Source organism: Pinus tabuliformis, chromosome J (genome assembly GCF_031772625.1).
Source record: "Pinus tabuliformis cultivar Carrire ecotype Pingquan chromosome J, CPIR1, whole genome shotgun sequence".
NCBI classification, from domain to species: domain Eukaryota; kingdom Viridiplantae; phylum Streptophyta; class Pinopsida; order Pinales; family Pinaceae; genus Pinus; species Pinus tabuliformis.
The window spans coordinates 1,329,024,454-1,329,038,720 of NC_142295.1; the positions used below are offsets into that span (position 1 = coordinate 1,329,024,454).

At 37.5% G+C, this 14,267-nt stretch overlaps 1 protein-coding gene across 2 annotated transcripts; it reads left to right on the forward strand.

Annotated features, from left to right (window-relative positions):
- The first annotated feature begins 10 nt into the window (after positions 1 to 10).
- On the forward strand, positions 11 to 7,195 carry LOC149232213 (uncharacterized). 2 transcript variants are annotated; one of them, XM_089376446.1, is made up of 5 exons: positions 11 to 111; positions 224 to 377; positions 3,121 to 3,169; positions 6,579 to 6,648; positions 6,831 to 7,195. In XM_089376446.1, exons 1-5 carry the CDS (start codon positions 103 to 105, stop codon positions 6,894 to 6,896), a joined length of 348 nt encoding a protein of 115 aa, XP_089232572.1. In that variant the 5' UTR covers positions 11 to 102; the 3' UTR covers positions 6,897 to 7,195. The 2 variants fall into 2 exon arrangements, with proteins under 2 accessions (XP_089232572.1, XP_089232573.1); XM_089376447.1 differs by lacking the exon at positions 3,121 to 3,169 and having other exon boundaries at positions 6,831 to 6,897.
- Positions 7,196 to 14,267: the final 7,072 nt, after the last annotated feature.

The following is a 14,267-nucleotide window of genomic DNA, read 5'->3' on the forward strand; positions in this document are numbered from 1 at the left end:
GCTGCGTCGTGTATTCATGGATATCGATGAAGACGGTTCTGCTGCTAAATTCGTGTCGTTTTCTTCGGAAGCTTATTCGGCGCATTGTGTTTTCGGAGAAAGATGCATATGGTAGCTTCCCAACTCAACTGAACTGCTCTCACTCGCTTTCTGTATGTTGTTTGGATTGGATTGCTAGCGGGTCAAATTTGACTATGGGAAATGGGTCGCTGGCTGTGTGTAGACTCAGCAAACGCTACTCTATAATGGTGGCGCCCATGATGCCCAGCACCAGGTTCGAATCCTTTCCTCTTCGGCAGGGCTAGGGTTAGAGCATGCTCCTCCTCATCCTCCACCTTCTGCGTTCGGTGGTCAGAAGGGACCTGCGGTTCAGCGCGGTATTTCTCCTCCATGGCGTGAAGATGATAAAGATGGACACTACGTCTTCGAGGTCGGAGTTATTTGGCTCCAAAATGTAAGTGCACAAATTTCCATGAACTTTCTTCTTCGTTAGTGTATTATTATTGATTAGAGAGGGCGTGAAAGGATGATTATTCCGTCAGAGTTTTCTATGGACAATTCATGTCAAAATTGTGTTAGGATAGAATGGTTTTGAATCTAGGTCATCCTTGTGCAACTCACTGCTGCACGATGACCCAATGGACCCACTAACATCGCCTGGATTTATTAGATATAATGTCTGTTTTTATTAATACAGAAGAGATAGTAACAGCAATTTACATATGATCATCGAAGCCCTACAGAACTTGCTTATACTGTTTTTGCTATGAGGCAGTCGATATGTCTACTGACCATAAAATTCATAACAAGCAAGGCTATGTAAATCCCATATATGCATGTTTACTTTTTCCCCAGTGAAATCCCCAACAGAAACTCCAGGTAGTGGACATTTTAGTTTGTTTTTCCATGAAATATGTTCTGAAATGAAGCTCTGTTGCATATATTTTGTCTTGTTCAACCTACAAAATAAATCTGTGGCCAAAAATTTATGTTACCTACTCCAGAATATTTCATTATATACCGATTTGTAGGCCATAAATTTCCCATTCCACATTGAGAACATTCCCCGTTCACACACAACTATACTGGATTTTGAGAGTATCTGAAGCGATCTGTAACTTGGAAAAAATCCAAAACCTACTGCGTTGATCAGAAACACAAGAGTTTGTTACGCCTGAGCCAGAAAGGTACACATTTCTCACCATGGCTAGCCAAGTCCACAATATCCTTCCATGCCCAGCTCTAATTACCGAGATACCGTCACATCTGTACAGCGAACATTTTACGATGCCGAGGTCTCCAATACTTATTTCACATTCACGGTACACCGTAAGCTTGACATCTGTGCACCTCACATGCGACCGAGGTGTTTCTGGTTCTGTATTTTTTCCAAGTCCACATTATCCTTCCATGCCCAGCTCTAATTACCGAGATACCGTCACATCTGTACAGCGAACATTTTACGATGCCGAGGTCTCCAATACTTATTTCACATTCACGGTACACCGTAAGCTTGACATCTGTGCACCTCACATGCGACTGAGGTGTTTCTGGTTCTGTATTTTTTTTTTCCTTTTTCCTGTTGCCCTGGATTCCTCTCCATTTTAAGCATGGCTTCCTCTGCATTTTTTTTTTCTTCCTTTTTTCTTTTTCCTGTTGCCTTGGATTCCTAGGTCTGATATCTTGTGTTTATTTTTTATTAGTTTACCAATTTTGTCATTGTGGATTTGATATCTTGTGTTTATCTTTTATTCGTTTACAATTCTTTTCACAGTGGAGGTGAAAAGAAACGCCGCCTAAAATGGCCCAACCGGCACAGGTGAAGGTTTATTTCGTTTTGGTGGAATTTATGAATTGTTAACATCAAATTTTGCCCGATGTCCTATTCATTCAGCAGGACCCTCTGGATTATGCGATGACAGGAAAAAATCCTTTGCATCATGTGATGACGAGAATTATTTTTGTTTTTATCTCAGGAGTCATCTTTTGTTGACTCTGTGACTAGCCCATGAAGTTTATTTTATAACTGTGTTGTCAACACAGTTCCCTGTTCCGGAAACTTCTCATGACATCTACAGAGTGCTGTAGATCTTATGGGTAATGGTGATCCTATTTTTCATAGACAAGATCGGTTTTATTGTATGGTTACCCCATCTTTCTTATTGGAGTGTGGATATATAATGCTTGCAGTTTAAATATATACATATCCTTCTGCATGGAACAGTATTGTGTAATATTCAGTATTTGAAATATAAATCTGCATATAGGAGTTTTTTCTTGTGCATGTTCTCTGTATGGAAGATTTGTATTTTAGCCTTATTTTTTTGCATGGAACAATTTTATAGAGTTTATGCCTTAGAGAGCAGTATGCAGGGTCATTTCCTTTTTTTTCAAAGATAGTCATCCGAAACTCTTGCAGAATGCCTTGAAGCCAGAATTTTCAGTTTCATAATGTTTGATGTCTATTAAATTTTTATTTAAATGCAATAATTATTTACCTCATTTTGTGTTCTCTCCAGAAGAGTATATTAAGACCACCGGTATCTATTTCAAGCAAGTTGTGAAAGAAAGTAAAAAATTGATACGTCCTCTGTGTGGTAGGACCCACATATTGGTCAATACTCGCTCCTTTTTGGCCAAACTTGGCAATATATTACTAAGTTTTGCTCAGTTTCCTCTGTTTCTGATTTTTCCAAGTATATCATCCCTGATTGTTGTGTTTATGATCCCTAAATTTTTAATAATCCAGTTATTGCTGAATTTTTCTGTGTCCCCAATTTGACTCTCCATTTTGGGTTTCCTGAGCTGTTGCGGAGTCTGAATCATGTGATCAAATAAATAAATTTTGTATTTGCAACCAGGATAGCCCAGAAAGTCACAAAGGAAGGCCTTGGATTCTAGTGACAGTGAAGCATGATTTCAAGTAGGAAATATGATGCTCATCACAACCTAACAACTATAATGATATGAATAAAATTGCATTGCTAGCTATCTGTATTTATTTTTGAATTTTCCGTTCATGTGAAATAGCCTATGTTTTCTTTATTTTTCTTGCAAGTAACTGTTCATCTTGATATTTTCCTATTATATGCTCCTTTTTACAGTGTAATATTTTTACAGGCTGTCTACCTGATATTTATTTCTGTTGGTCCAATGGAACAAAAATAAGGTTCTTTTCATTTTCCCATCTTGTTAAAATGTTACTGTTTTCAATATTTGCAGCTTTTGCTGTTATAAAATTTTCTACAAATTTCTAATTTTCAAATATCTGTATAAACTTTTTATCTGTCTATCATAGAAGTTTTCTGTTATAAGGCCAACCGTATATCATAAAATTTTCATTATATGCTAAAAGTTGATGATCACAGTAAACTGGCCATTGAGGGTTCACCTTGTGATGTTATCAATCTAACATGTTAAAAAAGAATTAAATTAAGGTTGAATTTGCAATTATGTAATAATGATATGGATTAAGTGGCAGGTGTGCAAGAGCAGTTACAGTAATAGAAACTGTATGACAGATTATATCATTATACCAACATAGTAGGTGCTTAAATTTCATACTAAATGTCCATGAGAACAAGGACATCTTTGGCTAGGTCTGTCTTGGAGTTACCCTGGCTAAACCTGTAATATTCTCACTACCAAGTTTGAGATATTTGTCTGTAAATATACTCAAGTTGTTGGTAATTTTCCCTTTCATCGAAGAAAGCTACAGTATAGCTTCTGCTTTGTAAACTTTATGCAACTTTTTAGAATTGCTCAGTTAGAGTCAAATCAGGGTATTAAAATCCATTACTGTGAAGCTTGAAGATTCCAGTCTTGTCACTGAACGAACCTCAGGAAGTAATGGTCAATTGGAATGGATATTCTTGCTATTTTTTTTGTCTCTACTGCAGGCCAAAACAAAAATATGTTAAGGCCTATAAATTTTGGTGCCATGATAAGTGCATATTGCAAAATTCACATCTCTCTGACATTGGAAATGGACATCATATCTGGTCAAGGCAGTACTTATATGATAGGTATTCCATCCATAATATGAACCTTGTTGGAGATGGAATTCCCTCCGGCAAATATCATTGAATCTAAATCAACATAGATTAGAAGAGCACTGTGTACATTATCTGTATCTTCATATAGATACAAAGGATTGCATTTGCACCATTTTCAAATTGTTTTATATTTTAGACCTGGTGCCATCTGAGAAATGGACCAAGCTGAGTATCATGATGTATATTTTGTATAACTACCACTCATTTGGTGTGGGACTGGCTCTCTTTCCCAAGGGTAATAATCAAATTATAAATCTCTCCTTCCAGAAAGTTTAAATACCTGGTTGCCCTTGTGTTGCACACAGATAGGGCACTCCTCAGACAATTTAATTACCTGCACCAGCAGAATTCACAGAAATGGCAGCCTGAATCAATTATATATGTTAAAATATATTGATTTAATAATGCAAATGAGTGCTTTGTTTATCTCACCTTTGGCACACATTTCAAACAAAAGAAGTGGCTACACGCTAATTGCTTCGGCTCCACAACGGCATCTGCACATAGACTTATAGGTAGAAGTTTCGAATTTTGTTGTCTGTTGTTAGAATACAGATAAATCATTGAAATAACAATGTCAAAAAAACGAATATTCTAAGTACCCAGGCATATAGAACAAGTAAGTTCCTTATCGATAACAGATGTTGATGATGCTTGTGTTAAAGCTTTGGAAATAGTGGGCATGTTCCCCACTGTTTTCTCTGAAGTATTTAATACCGTTTTAATACGATTGGATCCATTAAGATTTGAAAATGGACTCTCTGGAAGGTTATGTCCATAGCTGTTGCAAGGAAAGAAACTCACTGATCATTACCTTTTTATAATAATCACCCAAACAAAACAAAGTAGCTTCTATTCAACTACTTCCAGGAACCCATTATTGACAGCTTGTTTTCTAAGTAAAATCTTTGTCATGTTCTTTATTTTACAGAACTGCAAACTGTGGATGATGGTCTCTACCTTTCTTGATCGTCATTATCCTGCTTAGGCTTATCTTCGTTATTCTCCGGTACCTCAAGCAGCTACCCAAACTGATCGGTTGAAGGAAAATTGTTGAGATCTGCATAAGAGGATGAATGAAATTACTTAAATGCAAAGTGATAGTCTCTAGAGAACATGTCTTGAATAAGTGGGTATCCTAGGTTTACCTTCTGATGCCTTGGATTCTATTTCAGACTGTGGGAATCCATTAGTGAATCTATTCTCGAGGGGGTGAGAAACAACAATAGGTAGTGATATTGTAGGTACATTTGGGTAAATATCCATTTCTTTCTTTACACCAACTCTTTCCTTAGGAAAATAAATGTCATTTATAATCAAGGCTTCATAAAACTAGCTACTATCATATTTCAGGTATCTGGCTCCAGAATATTTCATGTATGGCCAGGTTAATAAGAAGATGGACGTGTATCCTTTGGAGTAGTTCTTCTAGAGCTAATAACTGGAAGAAAACCTACACACAGCCAGCGACCCGTTTCCCACAGTCAAATTTGACCCACTAGCAATCCAATCCAAACAACATACACAGAGTGAGTGAGAGCAGTTCAGTTGAGCTGGGGGTTTCCCGGTCTCTAAGAAGCTCGAACCCTTGACCCAATATCTGGAGAAAACCACAAAGACACCACAACACACAGACCAACCTCTTCTTCGCCATGGGGGGCAACGTCCCACGTCAATCTGGCGTGTTTCCTGGCTTTCCACCGCTTGATTCCTGTGAATTCGGCCTCGCAATGCACACATAGTCCATTGACCGCCTTCAGCACTCTGGCTCTTTCCAACTGTAGAGAGATATGACGAAACCAGTGCACCTGACCTTTATATTCTAACGCAAAAGCATAGAAAGATAGTAATGGATTCATTTTCATCGGTATGGACGCTCACTGTTTCTAATGGAGAGAGGGGAAGCAGAGGAAGAAAAAAGCCGACCAATAGTACCCACTTCTAAGCTAGCTTCGGATTACCTAGCTATACCGGGTGCATTTATGTTATTTTTCTCTTGCTCTTATAAAAACAACATCAGTGGTTTCAGTGTCCTGCCTTGTAGTTGTTATATATGTGATGGCAAGTTATCTTGTTATAGTAGAATACCTGATATGCTTGATATGATAAAAGTCAAACAGTTGACTTTGTTCATGTCTATCAAAAATCAGTTGACTTTGCTTAATGATCAGTTAGCTTTGCTCATGTATATCAGAATTCTCGAATAGTCATATCCCTGTATTGAGATTTTATTCACATGATCAATAATCCCCTTCTTATCCACCTATGGCTTTACATGCAATACCGTCCTAAAGCGTTATCCTGTAGGTACACTTCAGTAAGTTTCATATGTGGCCTGTTTTGTGCCCTGGCTCACAACCTCTTGTTTCCAGTCTACATATACTATTACACAATACTAGATATACTTGCACTGATATGCCCATTGATGGTACCTTCTTCAGCGATCTGTGGTCACAGCTTGTAGCAGCTTTAATTTTATTTCAAATGTCTTGCCATTCTAACATGTTTGTTTTTCCTTTGCAGATTTTCTTGTCCAGTGTGCTCCAAATCTGTCTGTGATATGTCTAAATTGTGGGAGAAACTTGACCGAGAGGTAGATATTTTCGACAAGATGAACATCTTGAAGTCAACTTGCAATGGGTTGTATAAAGAGTAGCTTATTAGATGTGTTTTTGCTAATTTTGATTTCTCATATTTGAAATTTTCTTTCGTCCAATGGCAATTGATTTTTTAAGTTTCTTGAGTGGATTCTGATATTTTTTTTTTGTCATGTAGGTTGCTTTGACTCCAATGCCTCAAGCTTATAAGAACAAAATGGTAAGTTGTCTGATGGTAGCGTGAGAGAAAATACCTCACCACTTTCTCGTCGGTCATTTGAGCAGGTTTGGATCTTATGCAATGACTGTGGAGTAACTTCTAAAGTAAATTTTCACATTGTTGCACACAAGTGTCAAAGTTGCAACTCTTATAACACCTGGCAGACCAGGGGAGGTCCTTCTGCAAGTTCATGTGGATCTCATCTTTGATATTCTCAAATGTTCAGATTCGTGTATCCCACTTTACCACTTGTAACGTTGCCTTAGCACTGCCTATGTAGCATGAAAAACAGCGGTACTGCAAATTGCTATGCAGTGGCATTACTGTAAGAATTCATTGTAACCGTTGAGTTTTCCACAAACGAAAAATTCAATAATTCCAATTTAATAATCCTATCGGCCTCTCTTTGTACCTTTTGGGACAATTGCTAGTTAAATTAAAATTTTGAAAAAAAAAATATTATTCAAATTTATAATTTTTGACCAAACTCTTTAAGAAGAGGAAGATGGTGCAATGGCAAAGCTCTCTAAGATGATTAGAGATTTAAAAGAAGCCCATGATATGGTTGGGAAACTTGATGATAATTAATGATGTTTATTTAATATATATTGAGATAATATATCTATGTATGTGTGTAAGGGGAAGGTTCCTCTAAATTAATTAAGAAATTTTAATTAAATTTTGTTGCATATGTTTAATAGGTTAAATTTTGAATGAACTTATTAAGTTTTTTTGTTAAGTAAGTGTGGAGTTACATAAGAGTGTATATTTGAATATCTAAGAATTAATTAAGGTGGACTTCACTAGGCTATAAGTTGAATCAACTTGAGCTTTAAAATGTTTGATTAGTTGGTGATGCCTAAAAGATATTGAAAATGGGATAATAGTTCTTGAATAATAAATGTTGTAGCATGTGTTTTAATTAATTGACTAATAATTGATGTGTAATGAAGTTGTGCATCAAGAAAAGATGTAGATTGTATCTAAGAATTTAATATTAAAAGATTTCTTTATTGGAAATGAGATTTGAAGCAGAAAAATTATCTTCAGTTAATGAAAAGAGTCATAGGGTAAATGAGAACGGTATGTTGAAGAATGTAGGGCATCTAGGTTACAATGAGATTCTTCTAACCATGATAACTATTTGTGAGGTACTTTTTACTTTTACTTATTAGCACAATCTTCTCTTATTATTATTAAAGTGTGTTCTCTTACTTCATCAAACAGATAACAAAACAAAAGAGACAAGAATACAAGATGTTGGCTCTCATCCAGGGCAAAACCTCTCTCTCGTAGAGAGGAAAACCCTTCTGCAAATTTCTCTTATTGAAGCTTCAATTGACAAATGCCAAACCCTAGACCCTTGACTAGAAGATCCTCCAAGCACAAGACATAGTCTCTCTCTTGTATCTCCCCTTACGTTTGTAGAAATTTCTCTACAAATCCAACTCTTATACCATGTAGAAAATTTGCCTGTAGGTTAACCCGATAATGCAATATACATCAAAGAAAAATACTATAACCTACTTCTACTATCAATTTGTGGAATCTTAAAGATCGAGTTGAACAATATAACAGAAGAAGAAGAATCAATGCACAATACACATGAAAATACTTTGGGGAAATCCTCAGCTAAAAACCTCACTATTTGTATTATCATACAAGGTGGAAATACATAGGAATTATACAAAGCCTTATCTCTCACATCTAGCCAGCTCTCAGTACAATCCTCACAGATGCTCACAAGCAAACTTGGCTTCTCACAAGCCTTCCTATCTGCCCTCCAAGCTCTTATTTCCTTGCACTGTTCCTCTGGGATGATCTCCTTCAACCAAGTGAAAAACTCGATTTACCAAGTGGATGATCTCCTCATCTCACACACTGTCAGAACTGCGCAATCCTCAAGGAATTATTACTTCTTCATGCATGAGTTTTCTTTATAGGAAAACACATGCAACTGATAGTACATTGTCCTTGTCTTTAATCTCAACTGGGTCTTTCTCAGAATAGACATGCATGAGTTTCTGATGAGGGAATATTTAGTTAACTGGAGTGCACTGGTTGAGTGCATGCATGCATCAACTGATTGTTAACTCTCTATTAGTTCCTCAAACATTTTGGAACTAATCTAACTGGACTTAACTCAGTAAACTGAGTTAACTAATTACAACTCAAATATAACTCAATCTTATCTCCTTAATTGAAGGCTTATCTCCTTAATTTAAGGGATAACTCTTGCATGACTTCAAAAAGACTTCTAACTTGAATTTCTCCAACTAATTAAGTCAAAATAACTTAATTAATTAATTCTAAGTAGCTGTTAAGACTAAATTCGATTTTAATTCACAATTTAATTCAAGGACAATATAAATTGGAATATTCTTGTTGCCACATTTCAACACTCCCTCTCAACAAGAAAGGGATTATCTACCACCCCGATCCTGTCTCTATGGAACTCGAATTTACACTTTGACAATGCCTTTGTCAAAATGTCAGCATCTTTCTCCTCTGTCGAAATATACTGTAGCAACATGATCCTCTTCACTACACAGTCTCTGAGATGATGATACCGGATGTCGATGTGCTTGGACCTATCATGAAATACTGGATTCTCAGAGAGTTTGATACAACTCTGATTATCACAATAGATCACAGTTGGATCCATCCTCTGATCAAACAAACCAACTAGGATTTTCCGCATCCAGATGGCCTCACATGCTACCTGACTTGCAGCCATGTATTCTGCCTCTGCCGAGCTGAGTGCAACCGACCTCTGTTTCCTGCTGTACCAAGAAACTGCTGCTGACCCAAGGTTGAAAATCCCTCCTGATGTTCTCTTCCAATCTGATGGACTCCTTGCCCAATCTGCATCAGTGAAACCCTGTAGCTTCACTCCCTCTGTCCGTCTATACCATAATCCATACTGAGATGTGCCTCTGAGGTATCTCAATACATGCTTTGCTGCCTTCCAAAACATCTTGGTAGGCTGAACCATCTCTTGACTCAGTTGGTTCACCGCATAGCACAAATCTGGTCATGTGTTCACTAAGTACATCAGTGAACCCACAAGCTGCCTGTACACAGTAGCCTCTACCACTTCTCTTGAAGTAGCATCCCCCATCCTTCAGTTACCTGCTAGAGGAGTCTGCATGGGCTTACACTTCTCCATGTGGAATCTCCTAAGTATCTCGTTGGCATACTTGCCCTGAGACACAAACAACTCCACATCCTTCTGCTACACTTCCATGCCAAGGAAGTAATGCATGAGACCCATGTCTTTCATCTCAAATTCTCTTGCAAGGTCCTCCTTACAAGACACGATCAACTGATCATCACCAGTCAATATGAGATCATCAACATAAAAAATGATGATCAACAACTTACCTTCCACCATGATGTTGTATAGGTTCGCATCCTCTTCACTCTTTGTGAAGCCCAACCCGATGAAGTAGTTGTCTATCCTGGTGTACCAAGCATGAGGTGCTTGCTTCATCCCGTACAATGCTCTCTTGAGTTGGCACACATGTGACTCACGATCGAAGGTCTCAAAACCTTTCGGTTGCTCTATGTACACCTCTTCCTCAATCTCGCCATTGAGGAATGCAATCTTCACATCCATCTGATTCTTCAAAGCTTATCCTTGAGCGCCAGTTTCCTCTGGTCGCTGCTGTTCTGGTACAGGTCCTTCAATGTCTTCCACATTGAAAATGGAGTATCCTTCCCATGGAGACTTGAGACAATATGATCTCAAATTCCCTCAAGGTTGATCTGTCTCGCCTTCGCCACACACTTCTTCCACGCAGCCAACTCTTGTGCATTAGTTGAAGCTGGCTTTGGGATTTCTTGATCAATGAAATCCTTCAAGCCATTGTCTTCTAATACAGCCTCCATTCTATCTTTCCATGCTATGTAATTCGAGCTACCTTCCAAGGCATACTCGAGTCTCAAGCCATATAATGCCATTGGCAAACCTTGAGGTATGATATGAATTCGATTTGCACCTACAACCCCGAACTTCAAACTTTGAATTCTCTTCTCATTATAATGTTCACAACTTTGATACCATGTAGAAATTTTCTACAAATCTAGCTCTGATACCATGTAGAAATTTCTCTACAAATCTAGCTCTAATACCATGTAGAAAATCTGCTTGTAGGTTAACCCGATAATGCAATATACATCAAAGAAAAATACTATAACCTACTTCTACTATCAATTTTCAGAAGCTTAAAGATCGAGCTGAAAAATATAATAGAAGAAGAAGAATCAATGCACAATACGCATGAAAATAATTTGGGGAAAGCCTCAACTAAAAATCCCACTATCTGTATTATAATACAAGGTGGAAATACATAGGAATTATATAAAGCCTTAGCTCTCACAGCTAGCCAACTCTCAGTACAATTCTCACAGATGCTCACAGGCAAACTTGGCTTCTCACAAGCCTTCCTCTCTACCCTCCAAGCGCTTATTTCCTTGCATTGTTCCTCTGGGATGATCTCCTTCAACCAAGTGGAAAAACTCAATTTACCAAGTGGATGATCTCCTCATCTCACACACTGTCAGAACTGCACAATCCTCAAGGAATTATTCCTTCTGCATGCATGAGTTTTCTTTATAGAAAAACACATGCAACTGATAGTACACTGTCCTTGTCTTTAATCTCAACTGGGTCTTTCTCAGAATAGACATGCATGAGTTTCTGATGAGGGAATCTTTAGTTAACTGGAGTACACTAGTTGAGTGCATGCATGCATCAACTGACTATTAACTCTCTATTAGTTCCTCAAACAATTTGGAACTAATCTAACTGGACTTAACTCAGTAAACTGAGTTAACTAATTACAACTCAAATATAACTCAATCTTATCTCCTTAATTTAAGGGATAACTCTTGCATGACTTCAGAAGACTTCTAACTTGAATTTCTTCAACTAATTAAGTCAAAATAACTTAATTAATTATTTCCAAGTAGCTGTTAAGACTAAATTCAATTTTAATTCACAATTTAATTCAAGGACAATATAAATTGGAATATTCTTGTTGCCACATTTCAACAATGTTCTTCAATCAAAGCCTCCTTTTATATTGCACCTTTATCTCTTTCTTCACACTTCTTTCGGCAACTGATGGCACTTTCCTTCGCTCCTTTCCGGCAACTGCAGAAACCTTAGGTCTCCTTAGAGACCTCTTCTTTGGTGCCTTCCTTTCCTTCGCTTGGCAATCTTCCTTCTCCTTGACACTTGGACTAGATAATGAGCCTCTTCTTCTGGTGTATCTCTGAGTTAGAGGTTGATCCTCTTAACCCTACTGCAGATCTGATTTCTTCGCATGTGTGGCTGATCTAGGGCTTGAAATAGACCTTTTACTTTCCTCTTTACCTTCGCTAGACATGGGCCCTCCTTAGCTTGAGATGGAGGCCTATTTGGAATCTCTTCTTATCCCAACCGAGCTCTATTATGTTGTTGCACTTGTGGATTTGATGTGACTGTAGAACTGCCCTCCTTTCTTTGCACGTGTGACATAATTAGGTCCAAAAACAACTCTCCCAAACTCGATTTCTCTTCCTTCTTCTTCGCTGCCCTAGAATCACTTTTATGCTCCTTTCTTACACCTATTTTTTGTCCCCCCTTCTTCGCTAATTTCATAGATGAGTAGTGATGCTTTTGTGAGGTTAAACTACCCTATATACAGGATATTGTCCCTCCTATTGGGCTATCTTGAGCTAGTGAGGCTGACTTGAGGTTAAGTGTACCAAAATTCATTCTTTGAGCCGACTTGAAGAGGAGACTTGTTTTTACTTTGGAGGATCACCCTAAACATATTTCTTTGACTCTAATACATATGTTTACATACTGTAACATTCTCACATGGGTCTTCAATAATTACATTGACTCTTTGACTTTCGTAGAAGCACTTAAACATGTGATTGACCTGTCAAATGGGCAAGAAACCCATTTTTATAAATGACAAAAATAATAATTATTTTATTTTACAAGTACAAAGATAAAAACTACATTTACGAAGACAAAACCTAGCTATAGAATCATCGTAACCATCTGTTATAGCATCATAGTAACCAACATCGATCTCTTTGTTCGCACTTCTTCCGACAACTGATTGTACTTTCCTTCACTCCTTTTCCGACAATTGCAGAAAACCTAGGTCTCATTCGAGACCTCTTCTTTGGTGCCTTCCTTTTCTTTGGTTGGAAATATTCCTTCTCCTTGACACTTGATATAGATAATGAGCCTCTTCTTTGGTGTATCTCTGAGTTAGAGGTTGATCCTCTTAACCCTAATGCAGATCTATTTTCTTCACACGTGTGGCTGATCTAGGGCTTGAAATAGACTTTTTACTTGCCTATGTACCTTCACTAGATGTGGGACATCCTTAGCTTGAGATGGAGGCATATTTGGAATCTCTTCTTAGCCCAATCGAGCTTTATTATGTTGTTGCACTTGTGAATCTGATGTGACTGTAGAACTTCCCTCCTTTCTTCACACAAGTGACAAAACTAGGCCCAAGAATAGATCTCCCAAAATCGGTTTCTCTTCCTTCTTCTTTGCTGCCCTAGAATCACTTTTATGCTCCTTTTTCGCACCTCTTTTTCGTCCTTCTTCACTAATTTCATACAATCGAGTAGTGATGCTTTTGTGAGGTAGAACTACCCTATATATAGGAGACTGTCCCTCCTATTGGGCCGACTTGAGCTAGTGAGGCTGACTTGAATTTAAGTGCACCAAAATTCATTCTTTGAGCTAACTTGAAGAGGATACTTGTCTTGGCTTTGGAGGATCACCCTAAACATATTTCTTTGACTCTAATACATATTTTTACATAGTGTAACATGCCCACATGGGTCTTCATTAATTACATTGACTCTTTGACTTTCGTAGAAGCACTTAAACATGTGCTTGACTTATCGAATTGGCAAGAAACCCATTTTTATAAATGACAAAAATAATAATTCTTTTCTTTTACAAGTACAAAGATCAAAATTACATTTATGAAGACCGATTCTAGTTACACTGGAAGAGGGATTCAAGTGGACCCCTTGAAAAGAAAATTCATTAGTTGGGTATGCATAGTGATGGAAGCCATGTAAGCATGGAAATCAACCATGTTGCAATAGTTAGTAAGTTGAAGGAATTGGGCAAGCATTCCTCCAGGTTGAGTTTGCATCTTTCAATATGTTTTCAATTGAGTGCACATACTAATGAATGCCAAGAGAGATATGGTTAAGGCAAGAAGCTACCAACACATAAGATTTGGTAAAAATCTTAGAATTTTGTGCATGTGTGAGTTGTCATGGTGGAAAACAATTATATAAGTCATAGAGTCACATGTTAAAGAAAAATTATGTTTAGTAATGCATGGATGTGTATGATGCTCA

What these genes read in the sequence shown, in the direction of transcription:
- LOC149232213 (XM_089376446.1), top strand. An exon ending in GGGACCTGCGGTTCAGCGCG is followed by an intron (nt 378 to 3,120) that starts GTATTTCTCCTC and finishes ATATTTTTACAG; the next exon opens with GCTGTCTACCTGATATTTAT. An exon ending in TCCAATGGAACAAAAATAAG is followed by an intron (nt 3,170 to 6,578) that starts GTTCTTTTCATT and finishes TTTCCTTTGCAG; the next exon opens with ATTTTCTTGTCCAGTGTGCT.